This window comes from Gorilla gorilla, chromosome 2, assembly GCF_029281585.2.
Source record: "Gorilla gorilla gorilla isolate KB3781 chromosome 2, NHGRI_mGorGor1-v2.1_pri, whole genome shotgun sequence".
NCBI lineage: Eukaryota > Metazoa > Chordata > Mammalia > Primates > Hominidae > Gorilla > Gorilla gorilla.
The window spans coordinates 142342999-142366078 of NC_086017.1; the positions used below are offsets into that span (position 1 = coordinate 142342999).

The following is a 23080-nucleotide window of genomic DNA, read 5'->3' on the forward strand; positions in this document are numbered from 1 at the left end:
GTAGCAAGGGTTCTGAGACAGGCTGAGAAGGCTGAAATGACAGAAATAGAATTCTGAATATTAATAGGAATGAAGATCATGGAGATGCAGGAGCACATTGAAACACAATCCAAGGAAGCTAAGAAACATAATAAAATGATACAGGAGCTGACAGAAAAATAGCTAGTATAGAAAAGAATGTAACTGACCTGATTGAGCTGAAAATCACACTGTAAGAATTTCAGGCCGGGCCCGGTGGCTCATGCCTGTAATCCCAGCACTTTGGGAGGCTGAGGTGGGTGGATCATTTGAGGTCAGGAGTTCGAGACCAGCCTGGCCAACACGGAGAAACCCCGTCTCTACAAAAATACAAAAGTTAGCCAGGTGTAGTGGTATGTGCCTGTAATCCCAGTTACCAAGGAGGCTGTGGCAGGAGAATCGCTTGAACCTGGGAGGCGGAGGTTGCAGTGAGCTGAGATAGCACCATTGCACTCCAGCCTGGATGATGGAGTGAGACTCCATCTCCAAAAAAAAAGAATGCAATCTCAAGTATTAGTATCAGAATGGACCTAGCTGAGGAAAGAATCTCAGAGCTTGAAGACTGGTTTTCTGAAATAAGACAGTCAGGGAAGAATAGAGAAAAAGGAATGAATAAAACCTCCAAGAAATATGGGATTATGTAAAAGAGATCAAATCATGTCCCTGAAAGAGGTGGGGAAAATTGAAGCAACTTGGAAAACACAGAAATACATTGCATAGAAACATAGAAATTTCATCCATGAGAACTTCCCCAACCTAGCTAAAGAGGTCAACACTCAAATTTAGAAAATGCAGAGAGCCTCAGTAAGATACTTCACAAGAAGATCATCCCCCAGGACACATAATCATCAGGTTTTCCAAGGTCAAAATGAAAGAAAAAATTTTAAAGGCAGTTGGAGAGAAAGGTCAGGTCACATACAAAGGGAAGCCCATCAAACTAACAGCAGATGTCTCAGCTGAAACCTTACAAGCCAGAAGAGATTGGGGGCCAACATTCAACATTCTTAAAGAAAAGAAATTCCAACCAAGAATTTCATATCCTGCCAAAGTAAGCTTCATAAGCGAAGGAGAAATAAGATCCTTTTCAGACAAGCAAATACTGAGGGAATTTGTTACTACCAGACCTGCCTTATAAGACCTCCTGAAGGAAGCACTAAATATAGAAAGGAAAGACCATTACCAGCCACTACTGGTACACACTGAAGTACACAGACTCTAAGTGACACTATAGAGCAACCATACAAACAAGTCTGCATAATAACCAGATAACATCGTGATGACAGGATTAAATCCACACAGATCAATCCTAATCTTGAATGTAAACAGACTAAATGCCACAATTAAAAGGCACAGTGTCGAGTTGGATAAAGAAGCAAGGCCCAACTATATGCTGTCTTTAAGAGACCCATCGCACATACAGTGGCACACATAGGCTCAAAGTGAAGGATGGAGAAAAATCTACCAAGCAAATAGAAAATAGGAAAAAGCAGGGGTTGCTATTCTAATTTCAAACCAAACAGACTTTATACCAACAATAATCAAAAAAGACATTACATAATGGTAAAGGGTTCAATTCAACAAGAAGATCTAACTATCCGAAATATACATGCACCCAATACAGGAGCACCCAGATTCATAGGGCAAGTTCTCAGAAAGCTTTATACCAGTCAGAGTGGTGGATCATGAGGTCAAGAGATCGAGACCATCCTGGCCAACACGGTGAAACCCCGTCTCTACTAAAAAGACAAAAATTAGCTGGGCGTGGTAGCGTGTGCCTGTAGTCCCAGCTACTCAGGAGGCTGAGGTTGGAGTGAGCCGAAATCGCGCCACTGCACTGCAGCCTGGCAACAGAGCAAGACTCCGTCTCAAAAAAAAAAGAAAAGAAAAGTCAAAAAATAGATGCTTGTGAGGTTGCAGAGAAAAAGGAACACTCATACACCATTGGTGGAAGTGTAAATTAGTTCAACCATTGTGGAAAACAGTGTGGCAATTCCTTAAAGACCTAAAAATAGAATACCATTTGACCCAGCAATTCCATTACTGGATATATACCTAAAGGAATATAAATCATTCTATCATAAAGACACATGCACGCATATGTTCATTGCAGCATTGTTCACAATAGCAAAGACATGGAATCAACCTAAATGCCCATCCATGGTACACTAGATAAAGAAAATGTGGTACATTTACACCATGGGATACTACACAGCCATAAAAATAACAAGATCATGTCCTTTGCAGCAACATAGACAGAGCTGGAGGCCATTATCCTTAGCAAAGTAATGCATGACCAGAAAACCAAATAATGCATGTTCTCACTTATAAGTGGGAGCTAAATGATGAGAACACATGGACACATAGAGGGGAACAACAGACACTGAAATCTTTCAGAGGGTGGAGGGTGGGAGGAGGGAGAGGATCAGGAAAAATAACTAATGGGTACTAGGCTTAATACGTGGGTGACAAAATAATCTGTACAACAAACCCCCATCACTTGAGTTTACCTATATAACAAACCTGCACATGCACCCCTGAACTTTAAATAAAAGTTAAAAAATAAAAAAATAAGATTTAGCTATTAAAATAGTAGCATTTTGGAATATTTTTTATGTGCTAGGCACTGTGCATATGTTATCTCATATGATACTTACTGTAGCCCATTCTTTACAGATGAGAAAACTGAGATTCAGGGAGGTTCAGTTACTTGCCCAAGGCCACAGAGCTAATGAGTACTGGAGGTGGGATTCCAACTCTGCCTAACTCTAAAGATTATACGTTTTATCCACATGGTGGAATTACTGGGCCAGTCTATTTACTCTTTAATGGCCAAGATCCTAATTTGTTTTACATTATGAAAACTAGTCATTGGCGATGAAATGAGCAGGAATTTGTAAAGTAAATAATTTCCTTTAAACAAAAATCTAATTTGAAAAATGTTGCTTATTAACTACAGTCCTGGTTGGCTCATTACATACCCAAAGCTTATTAGTTTTTGCCTGGCCTGTCTCAAGATGCTTTTGCTCTCAGTAGTGTAGTGATACTTTTATAAAATATTTGTTTAATTTTTCTGAACATGTTTGGGATGGGCTATATGAGGGGAATCTTTGTTATTTATAGGCAAAAAAGGATCCACCTGCAGACTCTGAGGGCACTGTCAGAAGTACAGAAAATGACGCCAAGAGAAAGGATGCGGCTGAGGAAGCTCCAGGCGGCTGATGAGAAAGCCAGGAAGCTGAAGTAAGCTGCTTTTCCTTTAGGCACTCATGCTCGGGACTACTTCTCAGGGCTCTCAGGGAATTTACAGAGAAAAGCAAAAACCAAAACAGGAAACCCCAATGCATACGATTATGTATTTATGTGTTTATTCATTCACTCGTTCACTCCAAGATGATTATTGAGCCATAGATTGAATGTCAGGTGCTATTAATATCAGGCTTTCAGTCTTGTGTGAAGGGAAAGATTAACTATTTGGGAGGTTATTAGTGATGAAAATAGGGTCAGTTTCCAAACGAAATCTCATTGTTGTTGACAGCTTCTGCACATACCCCAGCAGGAGACATCACTGTTTCACCCGGATTCCCTAGGTGCTTGCTGCGTACCTTCTACCAGGAGACCTCACTTATTTATAGGAAGGAGACTTTATTGGCAGGAAATTGTTAGCTTTTGGAAGAAGTAGACTGGAAACAGAGCTCTGTTCTGTCAAGTGAAGCATTTAGAAAAGTCTATGCTCAGGGCGGTGTTGCTGGTGGGAGATATCACTAGTAATTAGAGTATTTACATGAAAAAGTGAATTTTCAGGTGTTAGCCAGGATGTAGAGAAAAGGGAACCCTTGTGCAGTAGTGGTGAGAATGTAAATCAGTACAGCCATTATGGAAAAATAGCATGAAGATTCCTCTAAACATTAAAAAATAGAGCTACCATATGATCTGGCAATCCTACATTTGGACTTATATCCAAAGAAAATGAAATCAGTATATAGAAAAGATACTTATACTCCAATGTTCATTGCAGAATTATTCACAGTAGCCGAGATATGGACTCAACCTAGTATCCATCAACAGATAAGGGGATAAATAAAATGTGGTATAAATACACACAATGGAGTACTATTTAGCCTTAAAAAAGAAGGGAATCCCATCATTTGCAACAACATGGATGAACCTGGAGGACATTATGTTAAGAGAAATAAGCCAGGCATAGAAAGACAAATACTGCATGATATCACTTATATATGGAATCTTAAAAAGTTGAATTCACAAAAGGGGAGAGTAGAATGGGGTTACTAGGGGCAGGGGGGCATGAATGGGGAAATGTTGTCAAAAGGTAAAAAGTTTCAGACAGGAGAAATAAGTTCTGGAGATCTATTGTACAGCATGGTGACTGTAATTAATAACAATGTTTTGTATTTTTGAAAATTGCTAACAGAGTAGAGCTTGATTTAATTATCCCACAATGTATACATATATGGAAACATCACATAGTATATATAAATCTAAACATTTTTTGTCAATTAAATTTTAATAAAGCTGAAAGAATACATGTATAAAAATGGAATTTCAAAGAGGCTTAGAGCCTCAATTTCTGAAAAACTGATTTATGTGTTGGTAGGTTATCAAATTTCCAAATTTTTCTTATTTTTTCTTCCTCTGCCAATATTTTGGTAGTTTAGGAGCCCCAATCAAGAACTAGAGAGACAGAAAGAACCTGAACACAAATCTGCACATTTTGTTCCCTTGTTAATTTATCTGAAAAATGATTTAGTGGTGTCCTTGTACTTAGAATGAATATCATGATAAGCCAAGTAAGAATCTATGAGTCTATTTTCCCGTAACATTTGCTTTCTTTAATAAATTGGTAGAGAAAGATTTCCATGAAAGTACATTGTGAGCAGTGGTGTGCTGGTAAATATTTAACAACCAGCTCTGGGTTTGAAGGGGACTGCTGATTTGTTTGCTGATTTCTGTGATATAAATACTTCCACTGTGGCCAATATCAAGCTAACAATATGATACCATTTAATATTCAGTTGGGAAGATATTTACACAATCTGCTCTTGAGCCAATACAAGTTGGATTCTGCAAACCACTATGACATTGAGTGTGACTTTTACTGGGAAAATATATTCACATAAATTGCTTGAGCCATTGCATCAGCTTACAGCCCCAAATCTGTTCGTAATACCTCAGAAATGGAGATATTTCCAAGGTGCCATGATTTGTGTCATTGGCTGAGGGTAAAAGGAAAATTAAATCTCTGATAGGAACAGATTAAAAAGGCAAATTTAATAACATACAGATTACAAAATATTTACGTTAAAACTGTTTTTTAATACAAAGAAGTCACATATCTTTCACATGATACACTAATATATTTTTCTTATTTGAAAGTAATGGTTTTAAATAAAGTTTGGTCTTGATTTTGTGAATAAATTGTATTGGAATTGTTTCTAGTTGTTGATTATAGAATCAAGGGGGATCATGTGTTTTAGCTAGAAAATGACTCTATTGTCAGAAGAATTATAATGTACCCATTTTAGAGACAAGAGAGTTTGACTAGAAGGGTGTTCAGTGATGAAAACCTGAGTATAAATTAGCCCACAAGTAATCATAAGAACTCAAATCTTTCTTCCAGTTTAGTAGCAGGTCGCTTAAACTCACTCTCCTGTAATAGAGAAAACAAAGTAAATGTGTCTAGAAAAATTCCCCTGCGCAATGACTCCCATATATTTCCTCATAAATCCTTTGATATGTAGCTCTAGTTTTACTTTTTGTGGGTTTGTTCATCCTGAAAGCAGTTTTTGTGTTATTAGTATGTGTTAGGCACTGTGCTAGGCATTGGGAACACATAGCCCTGTCATCGCACTTGGAGAACGCACAGAGAGGAGCACTGCCTTCTCCTGCTGCTGCATTTTGGGATTTGTAAGGGTGAATAAGGAACCAGAGTATCCTGTGTGTGCTTTAAAAGAGAATCAGCTGGGTGCTGCACCACATTCACCTTGATGAGGAAGAGACCTGATGGCCTGGCTTTCTAATCCCCCAGTCTGTTGAAATAAGGATCACACTCATCTGTATAATATAGACATGGTTTTAGCAATTCGCAGTTATTTTTCTACATTCACTTTAAATTTACAGAAAGATTGTGGAAGAAAAATATGAAGAAAATAGCAAACGAATGCAAGAATTGAGATCTCGGAACTTTCAGCAGCTGAGTGTTGACGTACTCCATGTAAGTACCCTCTTATTTTAAATTTTGCATAAAAATTTTTCTTGCTTTAGATTCATGGTGATGATTGGGTAGGAAAAGGGACAAGGGAGAAAACAAGAACATTCAGATTAACTTCACCCAATTCCAGGAAGGATTCTAGAATGTAGGTCAACAGTTGGTGACAACGATTCAAAGCGGCTGTAGCGAGAGGTGGATCAATTGATCCATTTAACAAAAATCAAGCTCCTACTCTGTACAAGACAACTGAATTGGCACTGAATGCATAACTGATGGGTTAAAATGATTAGCTGACAGAACAAATGTGTGTATATCTAATTTTTAATTCCACCCATGCTATTGTTGCTTTACCTCTTTAGTACATTGTTCTCTTTGTCTGGTTTTTATTCTTTTCCTTTTTATTTTGTTTCCTACCCATTTTGTTGTACATTGTGTTAATAATTTCATTCAAATTTTAACTGTCATAGATGTTCAATAATGAATAGAGTTGCAGATTCACATGAAATGACCCCAAATTCATGTCCTCGGCATTCCAAATCTGTAAATAGCAAACACCATTTTCTCTAATGGTTGGCAATATCTCCACAGGCCTTGGGTAGGCTCTGATTAATAAGGTGGTCTTTACAACGTCAAATTTGGGCAATAGACGTCAATACCAACCTCATAGCACTTCAGGTAAAAGCAACTTGGGATGAAGCCATTTTTATAGAGAACTTCTACTGTCTCAAATTCTGATTTTTATTCATGGAGATCCCTGCATGTGAGAGATTCTCTCCTTTAGCAGGGAGCACCAAGCTCCCTGAGGCTGTGGGGACAATCCCCCAAGCCCCAGGGATGCTAATTCTGTTGTAGCTTAGTTATCAGATGGCTCCAAGCCCTGGGGCATGCAGGAGACCTCACCCTCAGCCAGACAGGTCCCCTCTTTAAGGGGGAGATCTGCCAGGAATGCATCTTTCTCAATTATTTAGGGGTTCTGTGTGCTTTGGAGTTCTAAAAATCCCAAGTGGGGACCAATAAGAGGCCTAGCTTCCTCTAATCTCAGGAGTCTTCCTCTGTTTGATGGACCAGTTAGCAGACAATGTGGGGATGATGGTAATATGTGCTCAATTCCATCCCCCTTTTCCCACCCATCTGACACACCATTTAAGTGAAGCCCCCCTGTGGGATCTGTTGCAGGCTACAGAGAATTGGGAGATGGGTTCTTTCCTGCTCAGGGAACTTGGTGAGTGAAGAACCTGCTGGCTGAAAGGCCATGGGGTCAACAATAGGGCTGGATCCCTAGTTGGAGAAAGGTCTTGATGCCACCACTATGGAAGGACTCAAGCCCCCTCTGAAAACTGGGTGCATTTCTTCAGCTTCCCACACACTTCTAGGCCCTGCAAATGATAGCCTGTTAAGGTGGCTCTTCTCTGGTTCAGTCTGCTTTGTCCCCCTGCAGTGCTGAGAACTGCACATTCCCACAAATCCTGACAAGGAGGCTGACAGAATTATAAGAATTCTGAGTTTGTTAATGTGTAAAGTACTTGTTTATTCAGCTATAGAAATGGGGACGTACTTTTCTAGAATGCTCAGAGATGTTGTATTTCTTATAAGTCCTCTGCTAATTCCTATGCTGCTGGTCTGATTCCTATGTACACTCTGATTAATAATGAATAGAAAATGGGCCTCCTGAAAGCAGCACTTCACCTCAGATGAGGGAAGACTTGGAAAACCACTGCTCAACAGACCTTGTCATAATTTCTTCAGGGTCTTGTCTTCCTCTTATAAATCAGGGATCACTGATTGTAAGGGATTTTCCCCCTAAGATTGAAAATTGAGAAGTACAGGCATGGTATTATTTTGTTCTATAAAATCTAAATGACTTCATTCTTGAAGTTACCATATGGCAAAAAAGAAATGTAGTTTCAAGTATGAGCTTAAATATTAGTGTCTGATAATTTACTTACCTTTTTTGCTTTTCTTCTTTGACCCTTCAAGATCACCATGTTTGTGTTCTTTTTTATTGGATGGAATTATTATTGGTGTTATAACTATACTGTATTAGGTCTTGTCTTCCTCTTATAAATCAAGGTCCTTTGGGGGCCCTGAAGTAACTGAAGATAAGCCTGAGACCATATGGCAGGCAGAATCCCAAAAAATGTTCTTATGCATATATTACTCCACAGAACATGGGAGCTAGACACAAAGTTTTGATCTTGGCCCAACTCAGATGAAGAAAGAGAGGATTTCACAAGGATCCTATGAACTCCCAACTCATCACTTTCCCAGTGACTTCCCATTTTCATCCTCTTCCCATCAGCAAGGAGCAAACGGAGCAGGAGGGGAAGCGACTGATGCTGATGCTGTTCTGGACAAAGACTGTGGTTCATTCTTTGATCTTCTGAGATTAGTGCCACCACTGTCTTTGGCCCTGAGCTTTCCAGAAGCATGTTTCCTATGTTTATATATTGATGGGTGCAGAAATGCTCCAGGCAGATAGATGGCTGTTGAGTCTGTTCTGCTTGAACACTGTGTCCTCTTGCCAGCTGGTTCAGGCCCACAGACTGGATGGCTCAGCATCCCCAGGCATCCTGCCCTCTTTTGTGCAGTCACATCAGTCATTTCCCTCTGGCACATTGTCAGCATCCCATCTCTCAGTTGTTTTCAGGAAAACCTTGTCAGCCCACTTGGGTCCACAATCAATGGACCCTCCTCCAAATTCTTATGGCTTATAGTATTCTCAAACTTGAAATGCACCTTGATTGCCTATGAATTTTGTTAAGATGTAGATTCTGATTCAATTAGTCCAGGGTGCAGCCTGAGATGTTGCATTTCTTGTAATCCCTCTGCTAATTCCTATACTGCTGGTCTGTTTCCTATGTATACCTTGATTAATAATGAATAGAAAATGGGCCTCCTGAAAGCAGCACTTCACCTCTAGATGAAGAAAGACTTGGAAAACCACTGCTGAACAGACCTTGTCATAATCTCTTTAGGAAAAAACACATTTAAAAGGAATGGAAGAAAAGGAGGAGCAACCTGAGGGAAGACTTACTTGTTCACCCCAGGACGAGGATGAAGAGAGGTGGCAAGGCAGGGAAGAGGCAAGTTTAATCATATTCACAAGCACAAAAGTGAGGCAGGTTTAATGATATCCAGAGAACAAAGGGGAAAGAAAATGGGAAGCCGAACACTTTGCAGAGGAGCCTGAAGGGTTTTAAATGTAGCAGGAAAAAGCTTCATTGAGCTGAAAAAGATGAAATAAATATAGGAAAGAAATTAGATTAATCAGATGCAAGAGGCTAAAGAAAAATGTGATAAGGAGAAGAGGAAGAGGAAAATGCTCCCATCTTTGAGTGCTTTCCTTCCCCTTGCCCATATACATGTTTATGATTTAATTTCTTGCTAATCTGATTGGGGCTCTGTTCTCTATTCCTTTTTGCATCTCTCTTGCCTGGTGGAAGCAAGCTACTTTATACTTCAAAAGCACTTACAGGAGAGAATCAGAGTTATGGGAGAGAATGGGCTCTATGTCGCCTCTCAAACATGTTATAAAAATTATTTGAGGCATGTAGAGAGAGTGGCTTGCTTTGTTTTTCAGACCCTAGCTGACAAGGCCTTTTATTTTAGCAGGCATTTTCTGCTTGGCTGAATTTGGGCTTTGAAATCTTGAAGCACCATCGAATGTGGAATCATGTTAGGCACTGTTTCTCTAAAGAATCACAGCTTAAAACAGTTGGATACCATAATACATAAGACAGGCCAGGTCTGTCTTTGATCCTGCGGCATATACAGTTTTGCTGGGGCTAAAGTTAGGTCTCTGTGAAAAGTACATAGCAGATCAGGTCTCCATACATGGAGAGGTAATGGGGACCAAAGATCAGACCATGTCCTTCTCTTTCTAAGAGAAGCAATTATAACAATTCTATCTTTCTTTTCAAAGAGAAACTCAGCAAATCAAAGTTAACTGAGAGTCCAAATACATACTTATTTTCAAATAATTTCTGAAGTGCACGTAAAGATGTATTTCATGTACTCTCTGTTCTTTATCTGTAAAGTTCTCTGTGTGCTCTCAGTGATCCTTTGAAATCCGGAACCAATTTCACCTCCTGAAACAATTATTATACAGTACAGAAAACTGACTTCTTAAAAACACTTTATGATGATATTCTCACAAATACCGCACTGCAGTGTGGCATGGCTTCATTTTACTTATTAAGATTAGTTTGAACTTTCTTTTAAATTTTATTTTATTAAAAAGGCACTCTTGGAGTAGTTTCCCATGAAAACCATTTATCAAGAAAAATAGATCAACTCAGCACCAGCTCCAGGTTCAAACACAAATACACACACACACACACACACACACACACACAACTAAGGGAAAAAGGCAAAATGATTTCTTAAAATACCTATTGATTTTGGCTAAACCTTTTATTTTTTTGAAGTGTGAATTCTTTCATCATGTGGTCTCTTAGATCTTTTTCTTTTAGGAAATTGGAATTCATAGAATCACAGAGCTTTAAAGCTGGAGGGGAACTTGTAAGTCATTCAGGCTAACACCTTTAATTTTGAGATGCAGAAACTGAGCAGGGCTGGAGTAGGGTGCGGTAAGTGGAACACCCTAGGTGCCAAATTGAAGAAGGCCCCCTTCAGCTGTCAATGGAGTGAGTACCTTCAATTGGTACCTTGGGCATCCCACTTGGCTTATCTAGTCATGTTCCTGAAACTGAGCCCATGAAGGTTAAATGCTTTGTGCAAGGTCACCTGTCTCATTTATTCAGGGCTGTTTCTCTTATCCCAACTTACCTCCTGAAGTTTGAAAACGTTTAAGGGAGAGGATTAGGTAGGCTTGTTTCCAAGTAGTCTTCTAAATAAGAACATTTTTTTCATTTGTGGTAGTGCTGTTTCCTTCTATCAGCATCTCATGAATTGTTAATTACCTTCCACAAGGAATCTGATGAACCAACTTTAGAGAACCTGCCTGAGTCTCAGCCTATTCCTTCCATGGACCTCCGCGAACTTGAATCAGTTGTAGAGGATGCCACATCTGACCTTGGATATCATGGTATGTGTTTGCATTGATTTTCAGAAGGATGCTCACAGCTGCTGCACAGGTTGCTGTGGCCAACTTTGCAGTGGGTCTGTCTGGCCTCTGGGAGAAGCTCTGAGTGTATGCAGCTATTATCAGTTTACCAGGGCTGGGCTATGACCAGGATGAAAAGTAGAGAAGCCAAGGATTTTTCTGTCCTCTCTATCTTCTTTGCAATAGTGAGGATGAGTTGGAAACTCACACCTGGTGAGAGACCTCTTCTGGGTGGGTTAAACAGTGTTGTCGTTAAGCTGACTTTGGAATTGTGCAAACTCCGAATACTCTGGAGCACTGTGTCTTCCCTGTTCTGTAAATGGTTCTTCCAATTGTCATAAATTTAAATTGAAGAAATGAAGCCAGGCTTTGGAAAATCAGCTATGCAGATGTGCATTACCAGAAAATAAAAGTGCTCAAAGCAGGAATACAAAGGGAGGCCTGTAGGATGGCTGACTTTGCTAGAGGACTTCCTGATGCCTTTGCTACCTCAGACCACACAGCAAACGAGTACACTTCCAGTAAACCTCTATTTTCACTTGGAATAAGACTTTAATTAGTGGTCCAAATGGAGCAGATACAAGCAAATGGAGTAGGTACATCATAAGCTAATGGTTAAATGCATGAGTTTTGGAGTAAAAAAGTTGGCCCTATCAGAGAAGGCCCTGACAACATAATCTCTCTAGGTCTCAGTTTTCTTATCTATGAAATAAGAATAATAATGCCTTCTTTCAGGGTTGTTGTGAAGAGCAAATGAGACGTGGCATGTGGAGTGGTCTTAGTTCAGTGCCCAGCACACAGTAAGTGCTAAAGAAGGGGAAGCAGTTATGACACTTTGAGCAGAGGAGGGTTATCAATATACCTATATTCTCAGTCTTGTTCACCAGTCTCCCCAGTGCCTAGAGAAAATTTCCAGGAACATGCTAAGCACTCAATAAATATTTCTTGAGTGAATTAATGAGTGGATGAATACATAAGTGAATGTTAGTCTGGTCCTCTGAGAAGCAGATGCTAAGATGGGACTACAATTGCAACGTTACTTTTAGAGAAAATGCTTATATAAAAGAAAATAGGAAAGAGCTAGAAAAAACCAGGGGAACCATTAGACCACTGATTAAAGTCTTATTCCAAGTGAAAAGAGAGGTTTGGTGAAGGTGAACTAGATTCCTCTGCAGTTAGAGGTAGCAAAGGCATCAGGAAGTCCTCTAGCAAAGTCAGCCATCCTACAGGCCTGCCTTTGTATTCCTACTGTGCTCCAGTAGTAGCCCATCGGGAGGCATCATAGCCTCTGAGAGAATGCAGAGATGGATTTCAGAGCATAGCAGCTGGGATCCTGGGCCAGTCGCACTCTGTGTTGTTGGAGGTCTGCAAGTGCATCCTTATGGCTGCACAATGATGTAACAACTCTCTTTGGCAGCAGTTTAGCTGTCTTCTCAAATTGAGAATTAAGGTAGTGAACCTTGGATTATCTTGTCTTCTCACCGGATTTGCACTTGAAGTCTTCTTACTAGAGCTGTTAAAGCCTGTGCTGCCTCCTTCAGCTGTATGGAGACAAGCACCTGAAGCTCTTTAGATTGGCATTAGCCAGCTTTTAAAATGGTGCTATGGAAGCCATCTTGTAACAGACATTCTTGACAAACAAATATATATTTCAGATGGATTTCTGTCTTAGGCCTTTTATGGTATTTGGTATATTATTTGTTAATTTCCAAAAGTGAAATTTGGAAGTACAGAAATATCCCATGGACTTCTCTTTCTAAAAATAGAAATGTCAGAGACATTAGAACCAGAGCGACTCCATCTTGAATAAGAGCTGAGTAAAATAAGGCTGAGAACTACTGGGCTGCATTCTCAGGAGGTTAAGGCATTCTTTGTCACAGGGTGAGACAGGAGACCAGCACAAGATACAGGTCACAAAGACCTTGCTGATAAAACAGGTTGTAGTGAAGAAGCCAGCCAAAGTCCACCAAACCCAGGATGGCAAAGAAAGTGACCTCTGGTCATCCTCATTGCTCATTATATGTAAATTGTAATGCACTAGCATGCTAAAAGACACTCCCACCAGCACCGTGACAGTTTACACATGCCATGATGACATGGGAAGTTACCTTATATGGTCTAAAAGTAGGAGGAATCCTCAGTTCTGGGAGTTTCCCACCCCTTTCCTGGAAAACTCATGAATAATCCACCTGTTGTTTAGCATATAATCAAAAAACAACTATAAGTCTATTCAGTCGAGCAGCTCATGCCACTGCTCTGCTCATGGAGTAATCATTCTTTTGTTTCTTTACTTTCTTAATAAACTTGCCTCCACTTTTCTCTATGAACTTGCCCTGAATTATTTCTTGTGCGAAGTCCAAGAACCCTCTCTTGGGGTCTGGATCGGACCCTTTTCCAGTGACAGAAAGCTGAGAAAGTTAGGCAATATGTAGCTCCCAATACCTGTGGCTTGTGCTCTGCTGGAGGACAGAGCCATCACTATTTATGCATAGGAAGCCCCAGGACAGGATATTGAGTGGGTGGTCTAGGACCAAAAAGTCTGAGCTTCTTCCTGGTTTCAAATAGGAAAAGTACTTAATACTGCATTTCATAGATGAGAAGCCAAAGACATTAAGTGGTTTGCTTAAGGACCACAGAGTTCCTGCTTTCTATCTAGTATACCACCCTTTCCATTTCCCCCAAAGTGTGTGTTTTTGGTGGTGGTAGGTAGAAGCAATTGACTTGTAAGAAACAGAAAAACATGTCAAAGGAACTGGACTTTCAAAAGGCAGAGTCTTTGTCATGTGTCTCTTTGCTAATTTTTGTGAACTGTTATAGCCAAATTACTCCCAAGCTAGTCTTGACCACAGGTTCCAGCTACTATGGGAAACCCAGGCTATGTCCTTCTTACCTCTCTTTTTGTCTTTTGTCATGGAGGTTTCAGTATGGTAGACAGTGTGTTGATTTATCAGCCAGACTGGAAATCGTCAAATCTATTTCTTTGACCACTTTGTTCATGTTGTAATGTAAACACTATTTAGGCCTCTATGATAAACTATCAGATTAGAAAAAAATACATAATAGTTTTAGGTGGATCAGATGCCTTGTAAAATACTTTAAACATTTCCGTTATTTTTTCCTGTCTGTAAATTCATACTTTCTAAATGCTATTCTTTCTTAATATTAAATTCAAAAAATAAACTTAGAACTATGAAAATACAGCCTTGACAGGCATTTAGGTCGATTCTATGTCTTTGCTATTGTGAATAGTGCTATAATGAACCTAAAATAAAAGTAAAAAAAGAAGAAAAAAAGAAAATGCAACCTTTGGGTTTGACAAATCATTAGAATGGTGGGCAACTACCAGAAAATTAGTGATCACAGAGATTAATTGAAGTGAAATTTTGAAACATGAGACTTAATTTGTTGATGAACTCTGAAGTGGTTAATTATTTTTTGCCTTTTAGAAGAAGATTAGACTGCAAACTTTCAGCACCCAAAGGAAATTTGTATTTATTTTTTATTTGGCATGTATATGTAAAATAAAATTATACAGTCATTCTTTCAAAGCTCCTACACCAAACATTTAATTAGTCTTTGAGGCTGAATTGGAAAATTCCCTCTGGCATATGAGGAGTTAGTTGCAGAGAAGAAAGACAGGATAAGACTTATTATTTACATTTGATATGCATTAGTTGACTATAGCTGATTTAATCTAGTGAAAGTCATGGGTAACCATTATAACCAAATGAGAAAGTGCAACTGGAATGTTAAAGAAATTATCCCCATTTAACTTCTTATATGTAATGCTAATGATATCTTGCACATTAATTTTTGCCAGGAACTTCTTTGTACTCTAGCATTTTTTTATTTTATTTTATTTTATTTTTTAGCAACTCACAGCTGACTTTCAGAGCAGTGTTTTTTCCAAAGCTGGAATAGCCTGAGACTCTAGGGCCTGGGTCTACAAGGAGCATGACTCCCTACCCCACCATTCAGATGTGGAGAATGCAGTGAAGTAGGCCTTGGCTGCTTACCCACATCCTGACCAGCTGTCACCTCTTCATTTCCTGTTCAGCCACTCTTTAAGCAATCACTGAGCCCAATGCTCAGAGATAGCTCAGACCTGTAGGTGGTTGTGCTTTGCTTGCTTGTAGGAACCCCACATGCCCTTTACAGTTCTGGGCTGTCTATGACTTACGACATCACCTCTTCTTTTTAAATGTCCAAGTGGAAATAAAGTGATTTGAACTTTGCTAATTAAATATGATATGTTTTTATTGTTTTAATTTTAAAAAGAAAACCTCTATTCACTCACTAATTCCACTTTTAGATAGTTATCTGAAAGAAAACCTCTACTCACTCAGTAATTCCACTTTTAGATAGTTATCTGAAAATGCATCTATAAGATGACCTGTACACAAATGTTTCTAGAAGTTTTATTCATAAGTACTCAAAATAAAAAACAAGTCAAGTGTCCATCAACAGGTGAAAGGATAAGCAAATGTGTAGTTTGTTGATGGAATATATACTATTTGACACTGAAAAGGAACACACACCAATATATACAACAATATAGATAAATACTTTTAAAATTATGTGAAGTGAAAGAAGCCTCACATAAAAGAGTTCATACCGAATGATTCCATTTCCATGAGTTCTGGAACCAGAAGTACTTATCTATAGTAATAGAAATTAGGCCAGTTGTTGCCTGGGGGTGGTAGTGGTGGGAGTTGACTCTAAAAGGGCACACGGAAACCTTTTTTTGTGATAGAAAAGTTTGTAAGTTTGCTATCTTGATTGTGGTGATGGCTACCCAGATGTGTAAATTTGTCAAAACTCACTGGACTCAATACTTTAAATTAGTGCATTTTATTGTATATAAATTATACCTAAATAAAATTGATAAATTAAAAAAATGTTAAAATATTCAGAAGAAACAATGTAATGCTTAGCTGTCTATGTGTTAGCTAATGAATGGCCAAGAAAGATGTGAGTGAAGTCATGGAGATAGAAAACAATTGGGAAGATCTTTGGGTATCACCTGGGACACAAACTCCTTAATCCAGAAGGTGATCACAGGGTTTGAGACTTTCTTCTAGCATCAGCTGAACAACGTAGTCTTCCACAAGGAGTGTTAACAAAGCTTTGGGGTCCTTTCCAAGGAGGAAAGTTGGCTATTTGGAGATAAGGGACAGGGATATTTTAGCTCCTCTCTCTTCAGTCTTTATAGTTGGGGGTGGAGGTGCACACATCTGAGTAGCAGAGAGCCCTACCGGCAGATCTAAAAGGACCTAGTGCTCACTAAGGCCACTGGAGCATAATACAACAAAAGGTGATAGCTCAGACTCCAATGCCCAGCCCAAGATGGAGAAGCTGGTGGAGCTGCCTGGCTCTTTAGTTCTCAGAAAAGAAGATCAAACAAATGCCAGGGGTTACTTCCACATTCCTAGATCTTCCATCACTTCTGGAGCTTTAGATGTCTTTAAGACTTGACTTATAAAGATAAATTGATGGTGGTTTTATTTCATAATTGTCACTTATTCCACTGAGTTACATTTGCATTTCATAATAGTGTTTCCACCTGACTCTAATACTTGCTCTCAGGAATAAAGATGCCTGCAGTTCTCACTAATTTCTGAGTTCTAGAGGATAATTAGAATGAATCTAATACTGAATGAAGATGTGCTGATTCTCCACCCTGAGGCATATTTAATAATTTAGAGTGTTCCTTCTGTACGACAAGTCACTAACTAAAATTTCAAAGATTATATCCAATTTGAAAAATTAAGCTGGGTGCTGACTAACACCTGCCCAACAAGCCACTTTGACATGGCATCCTAAGCAAACGTAATATAAATAGGGGGAAAATTAGTCCCAGAACGTCAGGTATTCATGGGGAAAACCAGCACGCACGGACATCTCAAAATAAGTAAACCACCTGGGAAGGCTATATGTGATCCCATGGATCATCCCTTAGCTAAATATAAATCATATAGTAGTTATTATACTAAAGGTCATGCTAGTAAGGCAGAGGGTATCCTTAAGTGGCCTTGCTTGGGTCATCATGGCTCAGATTTGGAACAAATCAATTAAGCAGAAAATTAAATAAGTATCAATCATAGCTTTAAGGTTGGATAGAAACAAATGTGATAGAGTAAAACCTTATAGAATGTGTGTTTCAGACAGTGCTCTGCACATACCACGGTATGGTTTTCCTTTAGTTGATGAATTTATTTTCCATGCATGCAGGTTTCACCATTGTGCTCCAGACTTATGTGCTTACCACTTGGAGAACATTGTTATGATGGCCAAAGAAAGCTAAGCTGCCATATGAAAGGGAATCTTTCAGATCTGCCTTTGAGTCCTGACTTTCCCATGTGATCGCACTGTGATTTTAAGGAACATAATTTCTGTCATCTGCAGTTTTCAAATTTATTTTTCATCAATAAAATGCAGTTAGTAATACCAATCTGAAAAATTTACTGTATTAAGTGAGACAACATGTATTTGATATAACACATATGTTAACATACAGTAACATACATGTCTGTTACTGTATTTCGCTCAATCAGTGACAGGAGCTATTACTATCAAGACAGATATAGAATGGTTAGATGGTGCTTATCACCTCTTGTCTACTTGTTAGAATCGAACTTACCTTTTAAGACCCAGCTCAAAGACGTCCTCCTTGATTCGATGTCAGAAGATGTCTCCTACCAGGACTCTTTGACTAATCTCCCTGATCGTTTTTCTCCTTTCTTAGAACATATCCTATGCTGCCTTACAGTACCGAGGTTGTGAACCTGACTCTTGCCCTAGCGTAGGTTGAAAAACTGGGATGTCTTTGTTAACAAGTCTTTGAAAAGCACTTTAAAAAGAATAGTAAGTAGTTATATTATAAAAATTACAGACACAGGATGAACAACAACATACAAAAAACCTATTCAAATATCACTCACATGAATACAGTCATGTACTGCTTAATGACAGGAATATGTTCTGAGAAATGTGTCATTAGGCAATTTCATCCTTAAGCAAACATCAGAGAGTATACTTGCACATACCTAGATGTTATAGCCTAATGCGCATCTAGGCTCTATGGTATAGCCTGTTGTTCCTGCACTACAAACCTGTACAGCATATGACTGTCCTGCATATTGTAGGCAATTGTAACACAGTGGTAAGTATTTGTATATCTAAACACAGAAAATAGACAGTAAAAACACAATATAAAAGATGGTACACCTGTATAGGGCACTTATCATGAATGGAGCTTGCAGGACTGGAAGTTGCCATGGGTGAGTCAGTGAGTGAGTGGTGAGTGAATGTGAAGGTCTAGGATATTCACTACTGTTTACTACTGTAGACTTTATATATAAGCACTGTATATATAACACTTAGGCTATACTAAATTTATTTTAAAAATATTTTTCTTCAACAATAAATTAACCTCAGCTTACTGTAACTTTTTTACTTTATACAATTTTATTTTAAAAACTTTTTGATTATTTTATAACACTTGGCTTAAAACACAAACACATTGTACAGCTGTACAAGAATATTTTCTTTTTTACATCATTCTATAAGCATTTTCTATTTTTAACATTAATTTTTTTAACTTTTGAATTCTTTGTTAAAAACGAAGTCACGAACACACATATTAGCCTAGGCCTTCTGCCTTTCACCTCCATATCTCGTCCCACTGGGAGATCTCCATGGACAATAACATGCAGGGAGCTGTCACCTCCTTTGATGACAATGCCTTCCTCTGGAATATCTCCTGAAGGTTTTACAGTTAACATTTTTTAAATAAGTAGGAGTATACTATAAAATAATGATAATAGTATAGTATAGTAAATATGTAAAGTAGTAACATAATTATGATTATATTGTACATGCTTGTATGCACTATACTTTTGTATGACTGACAGTGCAGTATGTGTGTTTACACTGCCTCACTAGGTAATAGGAATTTTTTAGTTTAATTATTATCTTATGGGACGACCACTGTATATGTGGTTCTTTGTTGACTGATACGTCATTATGCAGTGCATGACTGTACTTGTACTTTAAGATTGTTATGGCTTGAATGTCTGCTCTCAAAAACTCAGTTGTTGGCAGTGTGATAGTATTAAGAGGTGGGGTCATTAAGAGGCAATTCACTCATGAGGACTCCCTCCTTATGAATGGGATTAAGTGCCCTTATCAAAGGGCTTGATGGAGTGAGTTCATCCCTCTTGTTCTTCTACCTTCCACCATGTGAGGACACAGTGTTCCTTCACTGCAGAGGATCAAGCAATAATACGCCATGTTGGCAGCAGAGAGCAGCCCTTACCACACAACCGAACCTGCTGTTGCCTTGATCTTGGACTTCCCAGCCTCCAGGACTGTGAGAAATAAATTTATGTTCTTTATAAATTACCCAGTCCGTGGTATTTTATTACAATAGCACAGACAGGCTAAGAAAAGGATAGAACTTGTACTGACAGTTTCCTATGCAGATTTCAAGGAGAGCTTTATCTGAAAAATATGAGCTGGAAGTAAGGAGTTGCACAACTCATAGTCATGACAAGGACATTTAGTCTGTATGCATGTGAGGAGTTTAAATAATTGTATTTCATGAAATTTCAGAGTGGGAAAAAAGCAGTAGCTCTAAATATTTTATATAATATGGGAACATAAGTTTAAATTTGTTACTAAATTAACAATGTATTATAAATAGAAATTTATCTGTTTGACTTATACTCCTAATAGTTCAACATTCAAGTTTGATATTCTTATTGGAAAATGAGGCAAGTCTTAAAATTTTCTAGGTTTCCTTACAATTAGACATATACCATATTTCATCCAGTCTAAAATACACAGTTTTGCACATTTGAACACCTCTGAAATGGAGATGCATCTTAAAATAGATGGCATATCATAATTTCATGGACAGTAGTTTCATTAATGATATATAATATAATGATTCGTTTCAAAATTGATGGTGTCTTTGATTCTGTAAAGTAAAATATGATATTTCTCAATCGTATTGGTCAGGCTAGGCTACACTTGCTGCTGTAACAAATACACCTATTGACCTAGGTAACAAGGGATTTATAGCTCATTCCTATAAAGTCCTATGTGGGAAAGAATCTCTCAGGGCAGATATTCCCTGTGCAGTGACTAAGGACCAAGGCTTCTTCTATTTTATACCACCACCATCTCAGCATTTGGCTTTCAATGTTCCCACAAGCAGCAGAAGTAGATTGGAAGTAGCACACCCACACATAAATTCTTCAGCTTCAAAATTACTTCCTCGCAATTTCATTGACTAAAACTAGTCATGTGGCCCAACTTTCCACCAAGGGCCTGGGAAGTACAGTCTTTCCTGTGCCCAAGGAGGAGAGAATCAGATATGGGTGAACACTACTGATCTTACCACAACAGTCTGTCTTAGTTACCTGACTCTGAAATTAGGGTAATGAACAAAACCCAAATATATAATTGAATGATGTGAAATTTATGTTCCAATTAGAGAAACTAATACCTTTATTCTTTTACAAAAGAATATATTGACTTGTACCAAAATGAACTATTATAAAATAGGCTTATTTCTTCATATTCTATCATAAAACTGATGACAAAAACAATATTTTATTTAGTTTTAAATTTCCTGATTAAACCTAAAAAGCAAAATATAATTAAAAAAGGAATGAGCTATAAATCCCTTGTTACCTAGGTCAGCAGGTGTATTTGTTACAGCAGCAAGTGTAGCCTAGCCTGACCAATACAATTGAGAAATATTATATTGTACTTTACAGAATCAAAGACACCATCAATTTTGAGATGAATCATTGTATTATATATCATTAATGAAACTACTGTCCATGAAATTATGATATGCCATCTATTTTAAGATGCATCTCCATTTCAGAGGTGTTCAAATGTGCAATATATGTGAGGCATTTATTAAGTTGGTTCTTGAATCTCTTAATTCAGTCTATAATATGTAAAATTCTATATTGGGGCCATATGAAGCCTTGCTAAAACTGCTGGAGAACAGGGTTATATTTGTAAGGGCAATATTTACAGTCTTTCTTAGCTCCTCATTTCTGCCAGCTAACGAAAGTTATTATTGTAGGAAGAAGAATGGGCTCCAAAGATGTCCTTAAAATCCTGATGTCCTAAGGCTGTCCTAATCCTTGGAACCTGTGAATATGTTAAGTTACATGACAGAGGGGAATGAATTAAGGTTACAGATGGAACTAAGGTTGCTAATCAGATAGGGAGATTATTCTGATTATTTGGATGCGCTCAGTGCCACAAGGGTTCTTAGAAGTAGAAGAGGGAGGCAGACAGGGGAGAACCAGAGAGATGGCAGTGAGACAAGGAATTGGCCCAACATTGCTAGCTTTGAAGATGGAGGAAGGAGACAATGAGCCAAGGAAAGCAGGTGACCTTTAGAAGCTAGAAAAGGGAAGGAAATGTATTCTTCCTCCTTGGATCCCCCAGAAAGGAAGGCACCCTGCCAACAAGTGTATCTTAGCTTGGTGAGATCCATGTCAGACTTCTGATCTATAGAACTAAAAGATAACTTTGTGTTGGCTGGGCACAATGGCTCACACCTGTAATCCCAGCACTTTGGGAGGCCAAGGCGGGCAGATCACAAGGTCAGGAGATGGAGACCATCTTGGCTAACACGATGAAACCCCATCTCTACTAAAAATACAAAAAATTAGCAGGGTGTGGTGGCGGGCGCCTGTAGTCCCAGCTACTTGGGAGGCTGAGGCAGGAGAATGGCGTGAACTCAGGAGGCAGAACTTGCAGTGAGCTGAGATCGCACCACTGCACTTCAGCCTGGGCGACAGAGTGAGACTCCGCCTCAAAAAAAAAAAAAAAAAGAAAAGATAACTTTGTGTTCTGTTAAATCACAAAATTTGTGGTCATTTGTCACAGTAGACTTAGAAAACTAATACAGCTATATTGGATTATGTCTGCTTCCAGTCAAATAACCACCATCTTTGATTCATATGCTAGTTTTTTTTTTGTTGAAGTGATTGGAATAGCTTGCTTTGGTGTTTAGGTGAGACTTTAATTTAGAAATTTATGATAGGCATTTTAATTAATATTCTTTGATTTTTATAAAGGAACTTCCTATTTTGTTTTGTGACATTAAGGGCCACCTCAGTACCAGACACTAATTGTTGTAAGTGAGAGATCCCCTAGAATCACCTGTCAAACTCTTTCATTTTTTGAAGTGAAATAGCACATCTCCAGAAAAAAAAAAAAAGAAAAGAAAAGAAAAAAGAACTTTCTGGCAAGTAACTATGGCAGCAAAACCTAATATCTTTTTCACTCATCAGTAACAACATTTTCAACTGACTTATCTTTTTCTCTTGCTTCTAAAAAACTCAAAGAAAGAAAAATAGGAAACCTCTAAAAAGATCCAAAGTGATCGTTGCATTTCATAATAGTGTGTATAAGTGTGAGCAGTATAATGAATTTGACTTATTCTCTCCTTTATCGTCAATTTTCCACTTCTGTCTTCAGGGAAGTATGTGAAGTCGCCAGCATTTACAACTCACCAGGTAGACTTGTCTCTGATCTTGCAGGATGGGTTTCTTGCAAACCCATCTCATTGTTCTGTGCATTGGCATCCACATGTGGGGATATATTTATATGAATGTGTAGTATAAACATACCTACCTACCTTCACAGCTAACCTTGATGATCCTTTCCTGCTAACCCCTTCATTTGTCTGAATTTTTTTTCTGGCCAAGGCTCGTTTAAATTATTAATGGGAGTTC

The 23080-nt window shown here is 38.4% G+C and overlaps 1 protein-coding gene across 34 annotated transcripts in view; it reads left to right on the forward strand.

The window, feature by feature from the left end:
* The window catches only part of NEK11 (NIMA related kinase 11), a 323672-nt gene that overhangs the window by 133082 nt on the left and 167510 nt on the right, over positions 1 to 23080 (forward strand). For 27 of the 34 annotated variants that reach the window (XM_063704183.1, XM_063704186.1, XM_063704189.1 and 24 more), the window contains 4 exons: positions 3139 to 3258; positions 6154 to 6247; positions 9220 to 9327; positions 11177 to 11291. In XM_063704183.1, the coding sequence (XP_063560253.1) occupies positions 3139 to 3258; positions 6154 to 6247; positions 9220 to 9327; positions 11177 to 11291 (437 nt within the window). Of the gene's footprint in view, positions 1 to 3138; positions 3259 to 6153; positions 6248 to 9219; positions 9328 to 11176; positions 11292 to 17540; positions 17754 to 23080 lie in introns of those variants that run through there. The other 7 variants (XM_063704187.1, XM_055383276.2, XM_055383278.2 and 4 more) reach the window with 2 other exon arrangements.